Source organism: Astyanax mexicanus, chromosome 11, assembly GCF_023375975.1.
Source record: "Astyanax mexicanus isolate ESR-SI-001 chromosome 11, AstMex3_surface, whole genome shotgun sequence".
NCBI lineage: Eukaryota > Metazoa > Chordata > Actinopteri > Characiformes > Acestrorhamphidae > Astyanax > Astyanax mexicanus.
This window is the reverse complement of record NC_064418.1, coordinates 3,824,893-3,850,211: the sequence shown is the minus strand read 5'-3', so window position 1 is coordinate 3,850,211 and position 25,319 is coordinate 3,824,893. Positions and strand designations below refer to the sequence as shown.

The 25,319-nt window shown below is 38.1% G+C and overlaps 1 protein-coding gene across 1 annotated transcript in view; it reads left to right on the top strand.

The window, feature by feature from the left end:
- itgbl1 (integrin, beta-like 1) overlaps positions 1-25,319 on the top strand; it is a 90,518-nt gene that overhangs the window by 31,657 nt on the left and 33,542 nt on the right. Inside the window, exons 5-7 of the mRNA XM_022680630.2 lie at positions 889-1,029; positions 10,371-10,511; positions 12,215-12,361. Of these exons, the coding sequence (XP_022536351.2) occupies positions 889-1,029; positions 10,371-10,511; positions 12,215-12,361 (429 nt within the window). The remainder of the gene's footprint in view (positions 1-888; positions 1,030-10,370; positions 10,512-12,214; positions 12,362-25,319) is intronic.

The window sequence follows — 25,319 nt, the reverse complement described above, 5'->3', positions numbered from 1 at the left end:
TCTACCACTACCTCTACCACCACCTCTACCTCTACCACTACCTCTACCTCTCCCTCTACCTGTACCACTAGCTCTACCACTACCTCTACCACTACCTCTACCTCTACCTATACCACTACCTCTACCACTACTTCTACCTCTACCTCTACCACTACCTCTACCTCTCCCTCTACCTGTACCACTAGCTCTACCACTACCTCTACCACTACCTCTACCTCTACCTCTACCTATACCACTACCTCTACCACTACTTCTACCACTACCTCTACCACTACCACTACCTCTACCTCTACCACTACCTCTACCTTTACCACTACCTCTACCACTACCTCTACCTCTACCACTACCTCTACCTCTATCACTACCTCTACCTTTACCTTTACCTCTACCTCTACCACTACCTCTACCTCTACCACTACCTCTACCTCTCCCTCTACCTGTACCACTAGCTCTACCACTACCTCTACCTCTACCACTACCTATACCACTACCTCTACCACTACTTCTACTTCTACCACTACCTCTACCACTACCTCTACCACCACCTCTACCTCTACCACTACCTCTACCTCTCCCTCTACCTGTACCGCTAGCTCTACCACTACCTCTACCTCTACCACTACCTCTACCTCTACCAATACCACTACCTCTACCACTACTTCTACTTCTACCACTACCTCTACCACTACCTCTACCTCTACCACTACCTCTACCACTACCTCTACCACTACCTCTACCACTACCTCTACCACTACCACTACCTCTACCACTACTTCTACCACTACCACTACCTCTACCTGTACCACTACCTCTACCTGTACCACTACCTCTACCTCTACCGCTCCACTGACTGTCGTCTGTTCTCTCTCCCGCCGTTTTTGGTTGCAGGCCATGGAAAGTGTTACTGTGGAAACTGTTACTGCTCGGCCGGTTGGCATGGAGATAAATGTGAATTCCAGTGTGACATCAGCCCATGGGAAAGCAAGCGGAGATGCACATCTCCAGACGGCAAAATCTGCAGCAACAGAGGTGTGTTTGTGTTGTTTTTTTGTATGTTCTTTCCTCCAGCATCATTTCTGATTCTTCCACCATGCTGATTATGATATTATGATATTTAAAACCCTTAATTTTGGTCAACAATGCAAAATATTAATTATCCTATTATTAATTGACTTATCACTTCCAGATGTTCAGTAGCTGAGGCAGAGGTTCACTGCTTTTACACCTACCTTGTTTGGTCCAAGATGTCCTGACATTTTTATTTAGATATAATTCTCTGATATAATTCAGGATTAATTGTTCCACCAATAATGGCAAGCCATCCTGGCTGGCAGATGCAGCAAAACAGGCCCAAAGCATGATACTACCACCACCATGTTTCTCATTTAAACCAAAAAGTTCTAAGTTTATATAATATAATATTGGATCAATTTCCTCAATAAATAAATTACCAAGTAAAATATTTTTGTCTCGTTTGTTTAACTGGGTTCTCTTCTACTTTTAGGACATATCTGAAAATCTGATGACGGTTCGAATCCTGTTTATGTAGCTTGCCATTTGCTACTTGCTGACTTGCTCTCTCTGGGAGGTTACAGTAGATGGCGCTCTTTCCTTTCATCACTCCTAGAGTGATGTGGATGTATCAGCTGTGAGCTGATGTATCAGAACTGAATTGCTGCGCTTTCCTCCAAACGTGCTCTGATGCTACTAGGCAATGCTGCATCAGCAGCAGTTCAAAAAGAGGTGGAGTCTGACTTCACATGAATCGGAGGAGGCATGTGCTGGTCTTCACCCTCCTGGTGTGTTGGGGCATCACTAGTGATAGGGGGAGTCCTAATGAGTGGGTCGGATTATTGGCTGTGTAAATTGGAGAGAAAATGGAAAAAATAAGAAATACAATTATTATTTTTTTAAATGTACGCAGAAATATAGAGAATTCTAAGGGGTTCAAACACTTTCAAGCACCACTGTACTTGTCGTTTTCACAATGCAAATATTTGCTGCATCCCTAGTTTGCTGCAATATGATATAATATGGTGCATCATAGAATCTTATACAAATAATCACACTGTAGATAGTGATACACACCAACCCCTCCGCCACCAACCCACCCTCCCACCTGTTCTTCACTCCTCTCTACAGACGCTTTGGTTCACCTCTGGAGTATTCTGGATTCTGACAGCCATTCCAAATGGATTCTGACACTCATTCTTCTGCTAAATCTTATGAGCAGGATTTATGTAACGCCTGTGGTGCTTTACTAATCAGTGAGATTCTCTCTCTCCATCTTTCTCTCTCTCTCTCTCTCTCTCTTTCTATTTTAGAGCTGCAGGTATCGCTGCCAGCTGAAATGGCCAGACTTAAGTAAACAGATCAGAGCAGTGGGAGGGAGGCCAGCTTGTTCAGATTGTGAGATCAAGTTCAGATCCGTGTTAATTCAGATTTATTTCACACTTATTTCAAAACTTCTTTCTTAAAGGTGATGCTGCGAAACATCCTTTGAGAATACAGTAAACACGATACTACTCTCCAGGAAGGCTATCAGTGTTTTTTATCTTCTCAGAAAATGATACGTTTTTCTCATTTATAATACTTATACATTTTGTTTTTTTACATTTTACCACATATATCCAGATCATGACTGACTGGTAAGTGTCATAAGGTAGTCCCTCTTTCTGTAATAGTATTCAAGGCTATAAAGTTGTAGCACCATCAGTAATGTTGGGATAAAGACATATTTTCTTTAATATGCCGTACTGTAAAAATGATCTTCTACAGTAATATTAAGGGAATTAATCAGACGAAATATAAAAAAAAAAAAAAAAAAAAAAAAAAAAAGTATTACACAGCTCCTCTAATTTCAAGATACCATAATGTTTGGGACATTTGTATTTTTTAATAAGTGTTTATGATGACTCCATCATAAAGAATGGTGTGTTCCATTGTTTTATTAATGCAGAAATACAATTTTTAGGCGTTGAAGAGTTGCAATGAAAAATACACCAGTCGAGCCAACTAGTTATTGTAATAAGAAAATGCATTTATTGGAAAAGACAAAGACATACATAAAGAATTAGGATTCTTTCAAATAAAGCATAAAGCAATAGTACATACAGTTTAAAAGACAAATACAAAGGATAGACTCTCACCTCTCTTACAACCATATTTATACCTCTTTCTGGGTGGTACAAAACGTTCTAGAACAATCTATACATGATACATGATCTCCCTATTTCTGCTTGCAAAACCTAACCAAAAGGTTGAGGTTATTTTCCAAAAAATCTAGTGTTTCCTGTCCTTTTAAAAGAGTGAAAACCTTTAAAAGTGAAACAAACTTAAGAAATATGTCTGGAACAGAGAAGTGCATCTTATGATCATGCAGGATACTGCAAACTAGAGGAAGTATCTGAAAATCATCATGTTGTCATACGTACTTTTGGTTTGAGCGCAGTAAAATATATGAATCTTACAAAAAATGTTCGGCAAAATAAATTGTTTTATATGAGGATAATAGTTACATTTTTTCCTCACAGCATTTAAAACATTTTTGTTCAACATGAACAGCAAGAACAAGACAAGAGCAGTTCAAATAAAAGTCTGAAAATGCTGCTGTGAAACTAAAGGACAAAAAAAGCCCAAAAAAACATTAAAACATTGATCAAACCTTGAGAAGAAAGAATGCACTTGTGAGCTCATAGAAATAGCGAAAGGACTGGTCAGCAAAGGAAGTTCCCACTGCTTACGGCATAAAGATGTTCACTTCAAGAACATTAAGAAAAATCCTTAAATGTCTGTCTTTAAGAGGTGGGTGAGAGCTGAAGATGGCTCAAATCGAAGGCTGGCAAAAAGGTTGGCATCGCCAGTGAAGATACGCAGCACCTGGTGATGACTATGAATCACAGGCTTAAAGCAGACACTGTACACAAGAGATAAAACTAAACATAAATACCTTTGTGTTCCCTTCATTTCTGTGTCCCAAATATTTTGGTGCCCAAAAATTAGAGGGATAATTTAAAAATGTGTTTTAAAATCAGTAAGACTGAAATGTCTGGAAATTGGCGAAATGTCATAATTGTGGACTTAACCATTAATGTCTTATTGGTTAGTAGAACTATTAAGAGGGTATTAACGAAAATATGTCTTTATTCTAAACATAACGGATGGCACTTAAAATCATTTAAGGAGCAGTAAAGCCACTCCACTGAAGTACAGAGTTTCAGTAAAGTTTCTCCAGCACTAAGGCTGAAGCAGTATTAGCATTAGCTGCTAACTGTGCTAAGTGCTAGCTCTTTTACATGGTTAACACCTTTTCTGTGATAAAACAAGCTACGTGGGACGAACCGCTAGCTAATATAACCCACACGTAGGGTTCCTCAGTGTAATGTTGTTGGGCCGCATTTACTAGTGCTAACCTTGGCTAGCATTAGTGATTAGCCGCTAATTGCTAATGCTAATGCTGCTGCACCCAGCTTAAGTGGAAATCTGGAAATCTAAGCTTCCTGTCATTAAACAGAACCACTTAAACAGACCAAATAAACAGCAAGTCTTCATGAGAGAAATCTGTGTAGAAATACGGCGACACCCCTGTTCCTTACTAGTGTTGCATAATGCGCCTTATAATAAGGCGTATAATAGTGTGAAAAAATACGGTAATTAATTTTTTTACTTTGTCAGTCTAAGAGACGAAAGTGAGAATGGTTGCTTTATTCATGTTAGCAATAATGGCTTCTTGCTGCATGCAAGCATTTTTTTTGTAAAGATCATGACCCCTTAAAAACTTTTTAAAGGTTCGGGGAAGGCCCAGCTGGGACTAAAGCTTCAGTGAACGCTTCCACTGAGCTGGAGAATCTAAAATATATATGCCGACCCACTGAAGTGTAACAACTACTGTAATTCTTCCTTGGATTCTTGCCCAGCTATCTCCTCAGCATTAGTCATTGCCTGTTCCCACTCACTGTCTGAATTTCCTTTATGGTACGGTGCCAACCAATCTGAGAACGAGAAGCTCCCTCCAAGAACACATCTTTTCAAACAGTGTTGAGCGAGGGTCATGCTCTCTTAAATATAACAGGCCTAAATGGTTCTTGGCTCTGAGAAATATTTGAATGGTACTGCATGCAGGAAGTTCTGAATGATATATGTGAGATAAATGAGATATATTCCCCTGCGTTGTGGACAAGAGAGACAGCAAAGTTTCTATGCAGTATAAAAAAGGAAACTCTTTATTAGCAGTTTTCTTGGATGTTTTAATAATTTTCAGACCATACACGAACATGTAAAAAGTCATGGCACAGCAGTATGTAAATTATAAATTAAATTATGACATGACCACATCTGTATACTTATATTCCAGTGCACCTTATGTATGAATTTTATCAGTCAGGTATTAAGGAGCAGTAAAAAAGGTACTTTGCTGAAGTAAAGCGTTATACAGGGTGACTTTTCAGTATAGTTTCTCCAGCATTAAGGCTAGGTGCAGCAGCATTAGCATTAGCTGCTAACCTCAATGCTAGCTCTTTTGCAGTTCAGAGATGAGTATTATCAGACTGTAGCCTGTGTGTTTTCCGTGTTAAAACAAGCTAACTGGGATGAACTGCTAACTGATAGCGCCCTGGCTTACCCGAACCCTCAGTGTTCCTCAGTATAGCGCTGTCGGGCAGCATTTAGCACTAACGCTAAGCACTGCTAACTATGGCTAGCTAGCGCTGCTGCTAACCATGCTGTTGAAATGTACTGGAAATCTAAGCTTACTGTCAATAAAACAGAAGTGCTTTACTCACCCAAATAAACAATTTTTAGCAGAGAAATCTATGTAGATTAAATGCATGTTTTTTTTAAAGAATTACAGTTTTGTTTACTTAGTGCTCCCCCTTTGTCTATAAAAATAGACCAGAAAATAGACGTTCATTGATAGTGCGCCTTATAATCCGGTGCACCTTATATTCTATAAAATGTGTTAAAAGTTGTGAGGTGTTATCTTTTGAGTGAGGTTAAGTTGAAGTCTAGTAGTTGAGATCTACTAGTGGTTGCCAGATGGATGGAGAATACGACTAGGCATACATTTTAGAAAGCATTACCACCCACAGTGGACAGTGGAGTGGGTGGTAATGATGGTGACTGGCAGTGTCTGGCTAGAACTGACCGTGCAAACAGATAAGAAACTTTGGCAAACGTCATGGACAACATGAAAAAAAAGTCATGTTACATGTAATTTTATTGATGCTTACAGGTCTCAATAGTCATTTAACTTATAACTTACACTGTTTTCAGAATAGGACATCTCACTTACATTGATGGTTCTATAAAGATGCATCAATGGGAAAGTTCTTTGTTCTATAGGGAACCAGTATTGGTTCTCCAATGTCTTTGCTCCCAAAAAAAACAAGAGCCTGATTGTCTGCCTGATTATGTAAACATGAGCTTGTAGATGTCTGGGATTTGGCCTGGACCACTGTACAACGAAGCCATACTTTCCATCCAGAGAACACAGCCAATAGCTCTCTTGGAGCTTCAGCCATGGTTGGATTTGGAAGTGTCAAGATTCAGGCTCTTGTTCTGGCAATGGGAGGCATGCCTTTTTGCCAGCTGCACCACTAGAGAGGGAATATCGCAATCGTGCTGAGAATAATCTAAATATGGATTACCAGTCAAAAGTTTGGACACCTCCTTCTTATTTTCTACATCTTATATGAAGATGGCATCATTATCTCAGTCGGCTTTATACCTGCTAATACTGTTTATTCCATTTATAAAATAATTGTGATTAAATAAGACTTAAGACACTTTAAAGACACTTTAAACCTTAAAAAAGGATTTGATTGCATTCATCCACAAGAGCATTAGGGATATCAGCTCTTTGGATCGAAATCAGAATCTCTCCAACTAAATCTCCATCACTCTACTGCCCAGTTATGTGGCTTTTATACCCTGCTAACCGATGCTTGGTTTGATTTATAGTAACTTAGGCCCATGTGCAGATCCAGAGTGTTCTGTCCTATCGGCAGTGACTTTTCTTAATATACAGGGGTTGGACAATAAAACGGAAACACCTGTCATTTTAGTGTGGGAGGTTTCATAGCTAAGTTGGAGCAGCCTGGTGGTCAATCTTCAATTAGCAGGGTAAGAGCACAGTTTGCTCAAAATATTGCAATGCACACAACATTATTGGTGTTCAAACATACCAGAGTTCAAAAGAGGACAAATTGTTGGTGCACGTCTTGCTGGAGCATCTGTGACCAAGACAGCAAGTCTTTGTGATGCATCAAAGGCCACGGTATCCAGGGTAACGTCAGCATACCACCAAGAAGGTCCAACCACATCCAACAGGATTAACTGTGGACGCTGTAAGAGGAAGCTGTCTGAAAGGGATGTTCGGGTGCTAACCTGGATTGTATCCAAAAAAACATAAAACCACAGCTGATCAAATCACGCAGAATTCAATGTGCACCTCAACTCTCCTGTTTCCACCAGAACTGTCCGTCACCACAATACATTTTTGTGGTCTAAAACCAGGTGTTTCAGTTTTATTGTCCAACCCCTGTATATCCAGTGTAGGTTGTACAACCTGTGTGCATGCAGGTTAATGACTTTCTCAGTTTTGGGGACATCTTAAAATAGCTGATTCTATTCATTAGATAGAATTTCTGAGCAAATATTGTACTTATTGCAGTCTGAACAGAATGTACTGAAATGAAAGTTTGCCACCAAAATATTTCAGCACAAAAAGAGCTGTTGAAACTTTTATTTCTTATCCAGGTCTACATGAATGCAACTCAAACTCAGGTACACTCAGATCTGATCTGAGATGTAGAGTAGAAGCTGCCTGCTTTAAAAGACCGGAGCTTTTATAAAAACGTTTGGAACCACTGCAGTGCTCAAAGCAGACAAAAGAAAGAGAAGATGACTGTGTCGTCACTCTACAAAGAGAGCTCACGTTTGTTTGTTCCCACGTGCGCCGCAAAACCCAAGCGTTTCACTACGCTCCAGCCTCTTCTGTATTCCGTCTTCCATTTCCAGCCTTCAGTTACCCTGCTCTGCTCTGCAATTGACTGCTCTCAGTGGATCACTGCTATCTTGTTAAATGCCAACATCACTTTCACATTTAGCCAGTCACCCTCTCAATCTCACAAATAGCTCGCCCTTCAAACGGGAAACATAAGTGTCCAAGGCTTCAGATTATTACCAATTTTAAACAATCACACAATGTTGGATGTCAGACAATGTAAAAGCTTTAATGAAAAAAAAGACGGAAAAAATACAAAATGTAATGATGATACAGTGCACTGTCCAAAAAAGCTCTGAAACATTTTATATAATTTTATTAAAATGAATTACATGTCAAGTGTTTTGTAACAACTATAGGTACAATTACAATTAGGTAATTACTCTTGATCTAGGGGAGAGCAAGACACAAGCTAACACATTGTTTCGAGCTTTAAGATTGCTTAAAAAAACGAAAGAATTCTGCTCAAACTTTGTTTTCAAGCTTTAACTACTTATAAACTGTCCAACTTAAACTTAAAAAAGACATAAAAATGACAAAAAATATACAAGATTAGTGGAAAAACACTTTAGCAATGTTTATTCAACTTTATTCACACTTTATATAGCACAAAATTGTTAATTTTGCTCATATATTACATAGACATATTACACACAGACTGATCTATTTTAAGCATTTTTTTTTGTTGTTGTTGATGGTGATTATGGCTTACAGCCAATAAAACCCCAAGACCCATTGGTACTTTTGGCCGTGTGGGCAGTGTGCCAAGTCCTGCTGGAAAATGAAATCCACATCTTCATAGAAGTTGTTAGCAGATGGAAGCGCAGTAAGTAAAGTGCTGTAAGATTTTGTGAGAAAACAAAACTGCACTGACTTTAGACTTGATAATAAAACACAGTGGATCAACACCAGCAGATGACATGTCTCTCCAAACCATCACTGATCATCAGTAAATTTTACATTTTACAAGAAAGAAAAACAACTCTGCAAGCGTACAAACATACATATAGCCTCCAGGCTCCGTGCAGGTCAGCTCTGCGGCAGGTTTGCAGGTTTGTGCAGGTTTGCTCTCCCCGTACTGCAGCAGATAAGAGAAAATGGGATTTCCACAAGCGTGGCTGCTCAGCTGCTGCTGGCCTGGCTCGAGTGTGTCGGAGTGGAGGTGCTTCCCTTGGCTCCGTCCCCAGCACTGCAACCCAGCAGCTCAGCCCGAGACGAGCTGCTCCTGTCAGGGCCTTTCCATGTTTAGAGCTTGTGTTGGTGTTGACTGTTAGCTGGAGCGGCTCCAGGGGATCCAGAACATGGGGGAAGCTGCCGAGCTGGATGCATCTTTCAGTCAGCGAGCTTTAAAGCACTTAAAGGGGCCATGCTTTACTTCTATGGTCCTTTCTCCATTTTTCTCCCAATTTAGTTAGGCCAATTGTCACACCTATTTAGGTGCTAATCAGCTGAACATCCCCTATCACTAGTGATGCCTCAACACAAAGAGGGGGACGACTATCACATATGAAGTCAGCATTGCAGTGATGCATCATTGCTGAGTAGCATCACAGCACAGCGCTAAAGCTCGGAAGAAAAGCGCAGCAACTCAGTACCAATACATCAGCTCACAGATGCAGCCTTGTGCTGATCCACATCACCCTAGGAGTGATGAGGGGAAAGAGCACCATCTACTGTACCCACCCAGAGAGAGAGAGTAAGGCCAACTGTGCTCTGTCTCAAGGCTCCGGCAGCTGATGGCAAGCTGCATGACCGGGATTCGAAACCAGTAATCTTCTGATCATAATGGCAGCACTTTAGACTGCTAAACCATGTCATATACAATATTCCAGAAAGGTAAATTTGTGCTCACTGGATCTGTCAGTGTTGTCTGTGGGTTGAACTTGCACTCAACCTTTATCTTTCATAGTGCATCAGTTCAATTTAGTTCAGTTTAGGTCAAATAAAGGAAATACAAAATGGCATTTACCCATGCCTGTATTTCAAATGGTGGATAATTGAGTTTACCATCCTATCCTACCATCCTATCTTAAATTTGATATTTATTTGATATTTAAGGTGGTTGAGTTAAGGTAGTCTTCACAAAAATATACAGCATGCTGGTAAGCTAGCTCTTTCTGAATCATAGCATGTTAGCCCTAATGTGTCGAGGTAGTGAATATGATTTAGCCACTGTCTGTTTTATCGCTTTGTTCAGCAGTTTCCTCTTGAAAATCAATGAGCTTTGTGATTGAAATGTATTCATTATTATTCATTGTGGGGGAAAGTAAAGCTCCACAAGCTCCAGGCTTGCAGCATCTTGTTTTTGTTAGTAAAGAAGCACCAACACTGACTAAATCTGTGTGTCCTGTACCCTCTGCCCTGATAGGGACATGTGTATGTGGAGAATGTACATGCTATGACGTGGACCCATCAGGAGACTGGGGGGACATCCATGGAGACAGCTGCGAGTGTGACGAGAGGAGCTGCCACTCAACATATGACAGATATTCAGATGATTTCTGCTCTGGTAAAATTCTTATATTACTATTCCTTCCTTATATCTGATTTTAAAGAGATTTTTGTTTTAGAAAATGTTTCAAAAACTTGAGTTTATTCATTCAATATTTACTGTACATTTGACCAGGTTAAGACTTGCTAAGGAGAAGGGAAACCGATGCCAAACACTAGTTTTCAGACAGGATATTGAGGTGACAGACCACATAAATATTTAGGGAAATATATCTGTTCAAGGTTTAAATGTTTTTTGCTACAACAAGAAGTGGCTGCAGTTTTAAAGCAAAATAATAAAAAACTTAAACCGAAGTTTGAAGAAAGCAAAAAAACAGAAATCAAATAACTGGCCATGGTAGATTAATACTGTAAGCAATCAAACACATTTTCAATTGTAAGTCCAGCTGCCAGCTACTCTAACTCCTTGACAGTTCCTGTGATGCTGAAAATGAAAGATGAAACCGAAACTTCATGTGAAGCATTGCTCTTTTTGTGCATGTGCATCAATGAAATGTTCAGACAAATGTAGGTACAGAAATAAATTTTATTTAATTTAAATTTGAGTGATACAGGAGCTAAAAACAATGGACAGAAAGCATGAACACAAAACATAATTTGTTTAATAAGGGATCTGGCTTATAAGAATGGTCAGGGACAGGCAGGGTCAATAACAAAATGCCAGCATATGCAAACAACATACCAGAATGAGCAGGTAATGAGGTCATACACAGGAAATCCAAAACAGGGGAAAATGGGCGAGGCAAAGCCATGGTCAAAAATACAAAAATAGGTCAATATTGAAATATCTAATGAACAACAAAGGGCTAAGCAAAAGAGTAGTTAAGAGAGTGAAAATGGTTGAAAATAAAAGTTCAATCAACAAAGGAAACATGAGGTAGAAGAACTATAAAAATAGATTTAATCCTGGGCAAGGAGTAAGTAAGAGCAGGGGCTATTTATACTACTGAGTCTAGGTGTGAGCAATCAATAGCACGGCGAGCCGGAGGGTTGAGCGCAGGTGCATCTTGGGGAATGGAGTCTTTTTCAAGAGAACCAGAGTCAGTGACAGGACTCACATTAAGCCATGTTTCCTGCTGTGTGAATGTAGCAAAAGTGACTTATTAAGCATTATTAAGCATTATAATGACTTGCTTAAAACTGGCAAAGCCCTAAACATGACCCGCTCTCTTTTTTTAAGTAGTTAGAGTTAGATATGCATTGAAAGTGCTGACTTGGATGAAGCACTCTGGGTGGAGCTGTGTGCTGTCCTCACGGAACCATCCACCCATATTCCTCCTTTAGTAAACACAGACCTGCGAGATTAGCCTGAGCTCACGAGCATACGGCTAACACGAAACACGCGCGAACATCTGTTTCTCATATGAAGGAAAAGACAGCGGTCAGGACTGTGTTCTTATTGGAATGGAATTTAGTTGGAGCCAAAGAGCAGCGCTTTCAGAGCTCGCTTCTCTCTTTACTCGCAGACCGCTTTAGCTTAGCATTAGCGCTGAGCTCGCCCCACGAGTTGTGTTTTTCTAAAAAAACACAAGAACACCAACGCGAACCGAGACACAAACACACGCCCACCCACACACAGCGGGACTATCTGTGCTGGTCTCTACAGCAGCTTCAGGCACAGTTTAAGCTTCTCCTTCAGCCTCTGAGGACACTAAATCCTGCTCTGTGTTGCTTCTGTCTTTTTTCTGTGCGTTTCTGAAGGTCACGGTCAGTGTAACTGTGGGAGGTGTGACTGTAAAGAGGGCTGGACGGGTAAGAAATGTGAGCATCCTGTCTCCTGCCCGCTCTCTGCGGACGCCAGCCTGAGGAAGTGCAGGGGCAGCTCCAACCTGCCCTGCTTTGGAAGAGGTACACTGATTGACAGCTGAATTTTTAATGGGTCATGATAAATTAGACCTTTTTTATTACATCTTTCAGCACTTTTTGATTGGCAGAGAGTTTGTGTGGGGAGGGTCTGGCCACACACCCTAATATTTGGTTGGACCAACTTTAGCTTTAATTGCGGCTTTAGACATTCACCATTCACTGTGGCATTGTTTCGATAATCTTCTGCAATGTTATAAGATTTATTTCAATCCAGTGTCGCATTAATTTCACCAAAATTCACCAGGATCTTGCAGCAGCATTGATGATGGTAGAGTCTGACCACTGCACAAAGCAGCTCTTCTCCATCCAGCTCATCCCAAAGATTCTCAATGAGGTTAAGATCTGGACTCTGTGGTGAACTCTCTCTCAATCCATGTGTGAAAATGATAAATGATGATCTCATGCTCCCTGAACTCTGAACTCTTTCACAATTCCAGCACCATGATTCCTGACATTCTTGTCATTTTGGAATATGGTTGTGTGTATCATCAGGGAAGAAAAAATAAATCCGTTGATGGAATAACCTGGTCTATAATATTCAGTATATTCAGGTAGTCAGCTGACCTCATTCTTTCAGCACATACTGTTGCTGAACCTAAACCTGCAGAACAACTGCAGCATCAACCAACCCCACATCATTTACTTACTAAAATCCAGCATAATACAGAATGACTTAATTCATATACATAATTGATACAACAAAAATACATTAAATGTCTCACAAGAGAGAGTACACCCCTTTCATTTTGTAAATATTTTATTGCTTCTTTTTATGGGACAACACTGAAGATATGACACTTTGCTATAATGTAATGTATTCAGTGTACAGCTACAGTATAAAAGTGTACATTTGCTGTGGCCTTAAAATAACTCAACACACAGCCATTATAATAGCTATTTTTGCTCCCTGATGTCATGTGACTCATTAGAGTTAAAAGTTTGGTCAGTTTTCTAAATGTCAGAAAGAATTTTGGGTACCACTTTAAAATAAGACTACCTTTATAAAGGGTTCATAAATGGTTTACAATTAGTTTATTAATGGTTACTAAATAGATTGTAAATGCCTTAAAATCATTAATAATCAGTTATAACACATACATAGAAAGGGATACAATGACCTGTTGTTTGTCAAATAGTGCTATATTGTTGCCTTTTCTACGTATGTGTTATAACTGATTATTAATGATTTTAAGGCATTTACAACCTAATTATTAACCATTAATAAACTATTTGTAAACCATTTATAAACCCTTTATAAAGGTAGTCTTATTTTAAAGTGGTACCGAATTTTGTGTAAAGGAGGTTAAAGGATACATTTCTTTTTATTAAGAAATAATGGTGAAAAATGTCTGAAACTGAATTCTTATTTGGCATATTTAAAAAAAAAAAAAACATTTGAAGCAGCATCGTTATAAGTTTATAAGTTTTTTTTTTTTTTTTTGAATGTGTGTTTGAACATCAGGCTCTTTATAATATTTAAGCTCTATATTAAGCTTTACACTGTGGGGAATCCTCATTTTCTTTGGAGCTGAGTGTAATTAGATTTTATAACATTTCTATTGAGCAATTCGTCATAGAATGTTCACACAGTATCAAGCCCAGCTGGTGTTATCAAATAATATAAAAAGTTATAAATAAAACAAAAAAAATATATATATATAAAAATGAGTTTACATGGTTTGGGTAGAACAGCAGTGTTATATTGCAGAGGATTGTGTTCTTCAATAAGTGGCGGAGAGAGAGGTGTAGTTTTTCAGGTGTTTCCAAATAAGACAATGTAATATAAGATTCTCTTCTTATAGCTGAAAATGGAAAGCAATGATCAGTGCTGTTGACGTTTACAGTAGAAGCTGGAAAATTTAATAGAGCAAAGATATTACGTATATCGAGTTACAGCGAGCAATTTGCTGCGCAACGAAGCCGCTGGTGTTCCCTGCACACATGCGGACTTTGGAACAGAATCACCCTGAATTCCTCAAGCCCTGGATTTAATGGAGCATGATGAATGTTCCACCCCGGCCGGATATGAGTGAGTGCTCCTCGCCGTCAGAGCGCCCATTGGAATGGCCTCTGTTAACACCATATGCAGAACAGAGTCTCTGAGTTCACCTTTTAAAAAAGTGAAATTTTCTTTAGCGCTACTTCAAAAGACCTCAAATTAGGTTCAAGGATACAGTTTCACTCTTTTGGGGTGGGACCGATATTTGTGTGATCACTGGGTTCAAACAAGGTAAAAAGAACATCTATAAAAATACATTTGATAGAACAAAAAAAAAACTTGTAGTAACTTCACCACCGTTATGTGAAACTGGTTGGAAAATATTGCTCTGTTCTGTATTATGAAAACCACATTTCACTGTTATGCAACTTCATCCACACCAGAGCAGACGGAGCCATTTCTGGGCACGAAAACACAACTGACCAAAAATGCGTGCTAGTGGCCAACCAGTAAGCAATTAGCAAATTAGCAATATGTCCTTCTTATACCACCAATGCATGCATGCAGCTCAAACAAACACAATGAAGACAAAACAAAACAAAACAATGCACACAATGTGACTGAGGCAAAGCAAAAAAAATATATGGATTTAACCTGCTAAACACAAGTAAGTGAGTGAATAAGTAAATAAACATACTCAATCTTTATGCTTCCAAGCAAATTGAAGCTGTTTCAGTAATCAGTAAGCCTCACTAATAATTGGTTTTCTTAAAGCTGCACAGCCGTTTAGTCCCAATTCCTTGAGTTCTCTTTGCATTTTGCATGTGGCCATGCTCTTACTTTCACTATTAAACAAATATCCCTTAATTCTAGTGTTGTTTTTCTAAGATTTGAGTTAAACAAACGCTTAAATAATTGTTGATCACAATCATTTAAAATTCACAATCATCCAGATCATATTCCTTTCTCAAAGATGGTGTTTCTCCACTTGTTTTCCACCTTATAATAATGAGTTGGATTTTTTTTCCTATTTTAAATTTAGTCTTCAATATTAGATTTACAATGTAAAAAATCATTGTATTAAAAAGAAAGAAAACTTTAAATACATTGAATTAGTTGGGGCTCTGAGTGTTCCAGTGGTCTAAAGTGCTGCCACTATGACTGGGAGGTCACTAGTTTAAATCCTGGTCATGCAGCTTGCCATCAGCTTGCCATGAGTCCTGAGAGAGCACAATTGGCCTTGCTCTCTCTCTCTCTGGGTGGGTACAGTAGATGATGCTCTTTCCCCTCATCACTCCAAAGGGTGATGTGGATCAGCACAAGGCTGCATCTGTGAGCTGATGTATCAGAACCGAGTCGCTGCGCTTTCCTCCGAGCAGACTCGGTGTGTATGATATGTACTAGTGATAGGGGGAGTCTTAATGAATGAGTTGGGTAATTGGCCTTGCATTGAGCAGAAAACAAATATATTATGTAGATTAAAAAGTGTTTTTAGGTTATAAAGGAATGCTACATATGTATGAATATAAAAAACGCCGCTACAAGGAATGCTATTATAAATGTACAGTACGCAATTGAGAATGTTATGGCATGCTTGCAGCAGGATTCAGCAGTAACAGTTATGAATGTGCAGCAGTTAAGAATGAGATTGTGTCTGGTGTTTTGTGTTGAAGTGTTTGTATCTGTTTTCTGATGCACAGAGCTTCAGGGCAACAGTGTTTTTTTTAATCTGCTGGTCAGTGTTTTGATGCCAACAGCCTCACGGCTAGAGAGCCTCCTACACAGCTTGAGTGCAGCACAGCCTCTCTGGTGATGATGGTCTGTGGTTTGTGTTTCACATTATCGCCTCTTACAGTGCAGTTTGTAAGCAAATTCCACGAAGATGGTCATTGTGGTTTGCAAAGCACTTCCACAGCATGTAGTGATTATAGCTTTAGGCTCATTAAACAAGATCACTGCCACTGTTAGCACAAAGAGGTTACAGTGAGTTTTTTTTTTTTATTATTAATCTGTTGTTTTATATTAGTTGCGCTCATTATTTCATTGGTTTCCAGCTTTATCGTGTTCTTAATAAAACACTGGGAGTTTTGTATGTGAAGTGTGTAGTGATGCTGGCCTATAAAAACCTCCAAATGGTGTCTCAGCTTGAGAGCAAAAGAAGAACAGTCCCTCATTAGATGAGTCAGAGCTCGCACGGATGTTCTAAAAAAGAGCGTTATTGCCTTTGTTCCCAACTAAGAATAGCAAGGTGCAGTAGTAATGGTCTTGCTCCACCAAAGACAGGCAGGGGTAATTGCGCTTTAATGGAGTCTGCCTTCCTATGGGCTTATTTATAAAATAAAAGAACCATCATTGCACTTTCGTGGCTCTATTCACCATTCAGGTCCTTTTACTTTCCAGTTCTCCACAACCTCTGCCCTGATATACGGATAATGAATTAAAACGTCTATGTAATAAGCAAACGTAGAATATCTTTAGCTCAAAAAACCTAACAAATATACTAATTATAAGATATAGCACAGAACTTCCTCGAAAATAGAGAGAGACCACCATGTCCATGTCAAATGTTCTCCCATTTTTCTCCAAACTTAGCTAGGCTAATTGTCCTATTGTAACCCATTCAGCTGCTACTCAGCTGTATATATCACTATCACTAGTGATGCTCCAACACCAGGAGGCTGAAGAGGCACACGCCTCTTCTGATACATGTGAAGTCAGACTCCGCCTCTTTTTGAACTGCTGCTGCCAATGCAGCATTGCTGAGTACAATCACAGAACAGCGCTAACGCTTGAAGGAAAGCGCAGCGACTTTGTTCTGATACATCAGCTCACAGACGCTGATGTACCCACCCAGAGAGAGAGGAATTAAGGCTAATTGTGCTCCCTCAGGGTTCCGGCAGCTCATGGCAAGCTGCATGACTGGGATTCGAACCAGCGATCTCAAACAACATAGTGACAGTGCTTTAGACCACTGGACCACCACAGAAATGTACCTGAATACACCTCATATACAGACCACCAGCCCATCGATATATTCACAAACGTCTTTGCTATTGATTCGCACCTTGTGCAGGGTGTAAGATAGGGCCCATAAAATTTCAAGAAAATAAATACAGACTATAAGCTAATCCCTAAATTATTAGAAAACATTATCTCAAGAAAGAGAAAGTTGTATTCACTACTATTTTATCATTATCACTGTGCCACTGGAAAAAAGTGTAATTTTGTCTTTACATTTCTTTGAAATAGCACATTTCACATCAAACCACTTTAGTATAGAAAATAAGCAGAATTCCCCTTTAAAAGCGTATTTTTTTGGGTTATTGTCCATTATGCATCTGTTCGTAAATGTTCGTAAAAGAGCAGAATATCTCCGGCACATCCTCTAAACAAGATGCAGTAGTGACTATTTTTAGTAAGGTATTTTTAGTAAGGTAGCCCAGCAGGAATCACCACACACTGATGGTGAGTGTTAGTCAGAAACTGTTGGACACACCCAGTATGCAAATAGATTGTGACAGAAGCCAATGAAAAAGAAGCTGCTTTTTTTAGTTATTTAAGTTGGTTCAACTCAAAGATCTCAGTTTGTTCAAATGTTCAACTAACTCAAAATAGGTGAGTATTGTTTAGAATTATCATTTTTATGTACTTTTATGTAAAACAGACTTAAATCATTTGAGTTCAAACAACATATGCTTTTACAGTGTAGAGATTTTAGAGTGAATTCAGCACGGCTCTTGATTATCAAATGATGATGAAGCCATTGATTTTTTATGTTGTCTAATTAAGAGAATTCAAGATAGAATTAATGTAAATTACAACACAACATGCCAAAACAGCACAAATGACCCAACAGGCTTTATGAATAAAGTTATTTCTATATTGGCCTGTGTTTGATCTCTGGAGTGTTTGGGTCTGAAATTCCCACAGCAGCACCTGAAATAATACTGCCTCTGGCACCGGACCATGAACGGGATCACTGGCACAGTTTCTAATGTACTGCAGGACACAGCCAATCAACTCTCCGTACTGTCCTGCACTCCGGTGCCAACATTTGTTCAGGAATCCTGAGCTGCAGATATGTGCCAAGCCAACCAACCACCTCCTGTAATAGAGAAGTGCTGGCTAGCAGATGGAGTTCAGGAGGAGAGAGAGAGAGAGAGGAGGGTTCATCAGTTCTTCCAACGTAATGGGGAAAAAAGAAATGAGGAAGTAGCATGAGGAGATTTAATTAGGTCTAATTTTTCCAGCAGTACCTTTACATGATCTTAAATTGCTGCAACAAAGTGGCAGATCAAAAAATTGCCCCTATGAAAGAGATCAATTTAAAAAATGCATATTATGGTTTTATTCTTACTGGATGTATTGCTTCAGTTCTGTAGCCATAAATAGTCACATTTACTATTGTTATATGACTGTTAAAAACAATTTCTGTAGAAATTAACCGTGCCACTTTACTTGGATGGTTCATTTGATGATGCTCATTTGACATTCAACTAACATTCAACTGAATGTCTATTAAATGCATTTGAACTAAAAGGTAAAAGTGAATGATTCTCTATTGAATGTAACCCAACATCCAACTCTAACCCAAACTCTAATCTTAACATTTTAGAATTAGGTTAAGAGTTAGGGTTAGGGTTAGGGTTAAGGTTAGGGTTAAGGTTAGGGTTAGATTTTAGGGTTGATTAGGGGTTAAGATTAGGGTTAGGTGTAGGGTTATGTTCTATTTTGGATAATTTACATTCAACATATGGTTAAGTTGCAGTTAATAGACATTTAGTTGAATGTCAGTTGAGCATCAAATGGACCATCCAAGTAAAGTGGTACCAAATTAACATTGTTCTATTCTTGTTCAAATTTGCTCAAATTAAAAAATATATACTGCATATTTTTAGTATATTAAATATCAGCACACTGCAACAAACTAGATTTTCCAACAATAATTGATATAGTTAAGTAATTAGATAACGAAATACCAGGGTCTAAATGGGCCAATTATTATATAGCCGGTGTTAATATTAGTCTATTTTACTTTGATGAGAGTGCGAACTTGATAAAAAAAAAAGCCATTTTAGCTAAATTGGGAAGTTTTCATAGGTTTCCAAACAGCCAAAGATTTAAAAGATAATTGAGGTTTAATTTCACGTAAATTAGGACTTTTAATGACTTTAAATCTTTTACTCAAGGCAGTTTTAGCAAACCTAAATATTTAAAATGCATAGTATAACACATGCAAATGCGTAAAAATTGTTGCAGTGCTTGCACTTAAAAATGACCCGTTTCTTTAATTTTACAAAATTGAAAACTTCTGGAATATAATACTGAGGAAGATGGATGATCACAAGCCATCAAACCACCAAACTGAGCTGCTTGAATTTTTGCACCAGGAGTAAAGCAGCATAAAGTTACCCAAAAGCAGTGTGTAAGACTGGTGGAGAAGAACATGATGCCAAGATGCATAAAAAAACTGTGATTAAAAACAACCAGAATTATTCCACTAAATATTGATTTATGAACTCTTAACTCTTAACGTTTTCTTGTTTGCATTATCTGAGGTCTGGAAGCTCTACATCTTTTTTCATGCACATATTTCAGCCGTTTCTCATTTTCTGCAAATTAATGCTCTTAATGACAATATTTTTATTTGGAATTTGTGAGAAATGTTGTCTGTAGTTTATAGAATAAAACAACAATGTTCATTTTACTCAAACATAAACCTATAAATAGCAAAATCAGAGAAACTGATTCAGAAACTGAAGTGATATCTTACTTTTTTCCCAGAGCTTTATCTGTGATATTTGTGCTCATTAATGTGATTAATGTTAATCAAACAATTATTATAAAAACAGAATTCAGTCAGGTAGAGTTCCTTAATTATTTTTTTACCTTCTGCTTTGGAATATTAACACAGTAAAGGGCTTTTCCTGTTCCACAGTCACCCTGCTATTCCTCCTGTGTGGATTTCCCCACATACAGCTCCAGTAAACCCATGGATTCCGTGTCCCTCCTCATTTGCATTGTGGTGTTTGAGGAGCAGTGGGGAGAGAGGCTCCCAAATGATGATTTATACATCTGTTTACATAGAATTTCACCCATGATTGGAGCTATAGGTCTGCTAGCTCGCATCCATTAGCCTGACAGCAGGTAATTACACAAGTTTCCTCCACTCTGAATTTCACTCCCACAATTACGGTGGCTGTCAGCCCAGCCGAGTCAATGCAAATATTCCAGCGCTGCTGCAATCGGGCCCTAACTGAGGAATTCCCCAGCCAAACACTACAGCCAAACACAAAACCACAGCCCTTACCACTGAATTAGATACCACCCATGTGAAGGACTGATGAAAATAAGAATTCAGTATGCAAATACAGTCATTTTTTATGATTTTCCTTTATAAATCATTGGTTGTTCGGAGAAGAAAAAACATGCAATTGGTCCCTTTAACCCTTTCTCATCATTGGATTGACCTGTGTGAATGTAGGTCAAGGGTCAATGAGCTATTCAAACACTGACATCACTAACTGGCATTAGTTTTACTTTAAAATCATGGAAACAGCACACCCAAACCTCAAAATTCTCTGTATATTTGACAATATGATGAGTTTCTTTGATTTTAGCAAATTGAAAACCTCTGGAATATAATCAAGAGGAAGATGGATGATCACAAACCATCAAACCACCAAACTGAACTGCTTGAATTTTTGCATCAGGAGTAAAGCAGCATAAAGTTACCCAAAAGCAGTGTGTAAGACTGGTGGAGGAGAACATGATGCCAAGATGCAGGAAAATCTGTGATTAAAAAACCAACCAGGGTTATTCCACCAAATATTGATTTCTGAACTCTTAAAACTTTATGAATATAAACTTTTTGTTTTCTTTGCATTATTTGAGGTCTGAAAGCTCTGCATCTTTTTTTGTTATTACAGATATTTCTCATTTTCTACAAATTATAAATGCTATAAATTACAATATTTTTATTTGGAATTTAGGAGAAATATTGTCTGTAGTTTGTAGTAGTGGAATAAAACAATGTTCATTTTACTCAAACACACACCTATAAATAGCAAAATCAGAGAAACTGCAATTATACCGCAGTTCCATTATCGCTGTTTACTGAATGATTTAGAGTTAAAAGAGGAGGAGAAAATACGATCTGTTTGGTTATAAACACTATAGTTCATGCATTATTTGAGGTCTAAAAGCTCTGCATCTTTTTTGATATTTCAGCCATTTCTCATTTTCTGCAAATAAATTCTCTAAATGACAATATTCCTATTTAGAATTTGGGAGGAATGTTGTCTGTAGTTTATAGAATAAAAGAAACATGTTCATTTTCCTCAAACATTTACTTATAAATAGCAAAATCAGAGAAACTGATTCAGAAACTGAAGTGCTCTCTTAATTTTTTTTTTTCCAGAGGTGTAGACTCAATCTGGATGTGTGTACGCTGAAAGTTAAAATGAATGGAGGTAAACATGACAGTAACAGATTAATTGAGAAACACCCACGTGTGTACCTTGGCATGCATTAGCCACTCGAGTGCGAAACCAACAGAGGAGAAGGAAAAGAACAAAACACTGAAATGTCACTAAAAAACAAAACCCTGGTGTGAAAACAGCCTGAAGAAAGGAAACATTAGTCATGATTTATTCAAAAGCCTTTGAATATGTGTTATTATGAATATATAAAAAAGTATCCAGAGTATTTAGATACACATGATAACAGCTGTATTAGATATGGGGGATGAAACATACTGTTGTAGTCCTGGGTTTAAGGAGGAAGCTAAATAACTCTCTGAATGCAAAGCATCCTCCATCTTTTTTAAATTCTTGGAGTTCTTTTGGGGATTTTATGCATACATGTATGTGTGTTTATGTGTTTGTGTTTATTTAATTTAGTTGTGGCAGTTCTACCTGTGGCAGTATAGAATTATGTGATCTCCTGGTGTTAGTATGGAGGGTGAATAAGGGTCTCTATCAGCAATTTTTCCATTTTAACAAAGTTGCTGAACAGGATTATGGCTTAGTCTCGTACCTCCACCCCTAGTGATGCTACAATACCTTTAAATGCTAAAATGAATGGATAGATAGGTATATTATATTATTTATTATTTTATTATCCCTACATTTTATTTTCTACATTTTTTCTTTATTTTTGTATTTTAAAGATATTTCAAAATTTCATCAAAATTTCTCCACAAGTTAGCAGGTCAATTACCCAACCCAAAAAACCTGTAGAAACTATATATTTTTTTTTGTTATTTTATATATATATATATATATATATATATATATATATATATATATATATATATATATAAATTGTCATTGGCAAAACTGTCTGTATTATTTTTGAGTTCAATTTGATGACTGTGTCCCTTTTTATTGATTTTATTAATTTTCTTTTTTACTTTGTGCCTTATCTTTGTATGTAAAGCGTCTTTGAGAATTTTGATAAGCGCTATATAAATAAAATGTATTATTATTATTATTATTATTATTATTATTATTAACCCACTTATTTGGATTCCGCCTAGGAGAGTGTAGACTAACACATGCCTTCTCTGATACATATGAGGTCAGTCTCCACCTCTTTTTGAACTGCCGAATAGTATCACAGTGAATTTGGAGGAAAACGCAGCGACTCGGTTCTGATACATCAGCTCACAGACGCCGCCTTGTGCTGATCCACATCACCCTAGGAGTGAAGAGGGGAAAGAGCGAATCTACCTACCCAGAGAGCGAGTAAAGCCAATTGTGCTCTCTCAGGGCTTTGGCAGGTGATGACAAGCTGCATGAACTGGATTCGAACCAGCGATCCCCTGATCATAGTGGCAATTCCTTAGTCTGCTGGACCAAACATAGCCCCCTTTTTCCATTAGATTTTTATACTTACATCAGACAATCAGACTTTTATTGTGAATATAGTTATAGAAAAGCTAAGCAAGACTACAGATGCAATGTTACAAAGCTAGTAAAAGTCTCTGAGAGCAGACTATTTTAGTAAAAGTTGCTGGTCAAGCAGTTTTTCCTGCTAAAAAAAGCAGCTGTCAAAAGCTCGCAGACGTCTGGAATTTCCTCAAGGAAACACCTACTTTGATGAGCTTTCCACAGTCTGGAAAACCTGTCCACTATTCTCACAGAGATTCTCCTTTTTTCTCTGTATTTGAGGCTCCAGAGCCTTTTTTGGTTTTGAAGTTATGCATGAACATATGAGCTACGCTAAAAACTAGCTAGAGTTTTGCCAAAATGCTAATTATGCGCTAGCAAGGCGATAAACGACTGATTGCAGCAGCGGAGGTGACTAAGATGTCGATGCTTATGCCAGTCATTAGCCCACTAATGTATTCTATATATATGTATATATATATATATATATATATATATATATACATATATATACGCTGCATCTGTAAAGAATACAGGCTGATTATGAATATGAATATGCCCAGCAGCAATCACGGGAACAAACGCTCTTGAACGCAGTTGTTCAGGGGAGAGTAAGTAAGAGAAAGGACTTCAATTTGGCACCCAGATGTTGACTGGTGTCCTGAATTAGCGCTGATTGCAATCACTCTCGGAGCATTGCATGATGGTGCTTTTCTTTGTGAGCAAAGACAAGGCGGAGTTTCACAATAAAAAACTGCACTGACTCCAGAAAAATGCAACGTCTCCAACAATAAACATAACAAGCTAAACAATAAACCTTTATTGTTCACAATAGGCTTTTGTCATGGTAATGTTTAGGCTGTGGTTATATTTATCATACCATATTTCCGCATATTGCTGCCTAAATCAAATGCGACAAAAAAATACTGTATCATGTATTAAACGAGGAAATAATTCAATGTTACATACAGTATCTATAAGTGGGGAAATATGTGACCCTTCACTTTTGTTAAAAACAGCTTCAGCTTTGTTATGTTATGCTATTGTATTATCAGAATATTCATTTTCTTCCTTTTTAACCTTTTTCTGGTAGAATGACTTGATTTCTCTTGGTCATTGTCTTGTTGCATGACCCACATTCTGTTAAAATTCAGCTTGAAAACAGATTTCCTGATATTTTTCTCCTCTAGAATTTGCTGAATTCATTCAGAATGCATTGGTCTATCAATAATGCAAGCAGTCCTTCCTATCTTAGATGCAACCACCACCATGTTTCACAGACCCTAAAGCTATTTTTTTTCAGTACCTTTCTAGCTTGTACATGTGAGCTTTAGCAAAGTGCAGACAATGTTAAACAAAGTTCAACAATGCTCAGAAACAATGTTCTTTGTTCTTAAAGAGACATTCTTGTTGATGGTGGACCACAAACATTAAGACATTAGCAAATGCGAAAAAGGCCTTTAGTTGCTTAGAAGTTACGCTGGGAGCTTTCGTGACATCGCAGACTTTTACACCTCTTGCTCTTGGCGTGATCTTCCTTGGTCGTCCATACCTGGTAGGGTAATAATGGTCTTGAATTGAATTGATTGAATTGATTGGAGGAGATCAAACCCTTTAAAATATAGTTGTTTAGTTATAGAAACTTAAAAAAAACTTTTTAAAAAACTTTTATAAAATCTTGTAAAGTCCCACAGAGTTCAGTGTTAAGCCCTATGAAACAAGTGCTAATAATGACAGTAATGTAGTTTTTTAAGTGAATAATTGTGATATAAATGGCCTAAGGAGTTTAAAATCACATTGAGTTGATATATTGTTGAGTTTTAGGCTGTGAAGGGGTTTTTATTTCTATGTACAGCAAACAGCTCCCTGCCATTGTGACGCTCACGTGGCCGCTGACAGTGGGCAGCACTTGAATGGCAGTCTGATTAGAGGATGTCTCCAGATGCCTCATCTAAACACGACTCTGTCCTGCCTGACCTTTCATTTCCTCCTCTGAATAAGGCCTTCCAAATTCTATGCCTGAAAAAAGGCCAAGAAAAGTGAACAGAGAAGTTTGGAAAGCTTGCAGTGCAGTTCAGACCAGTCTGTTCACAGCCAAATAATATTCACA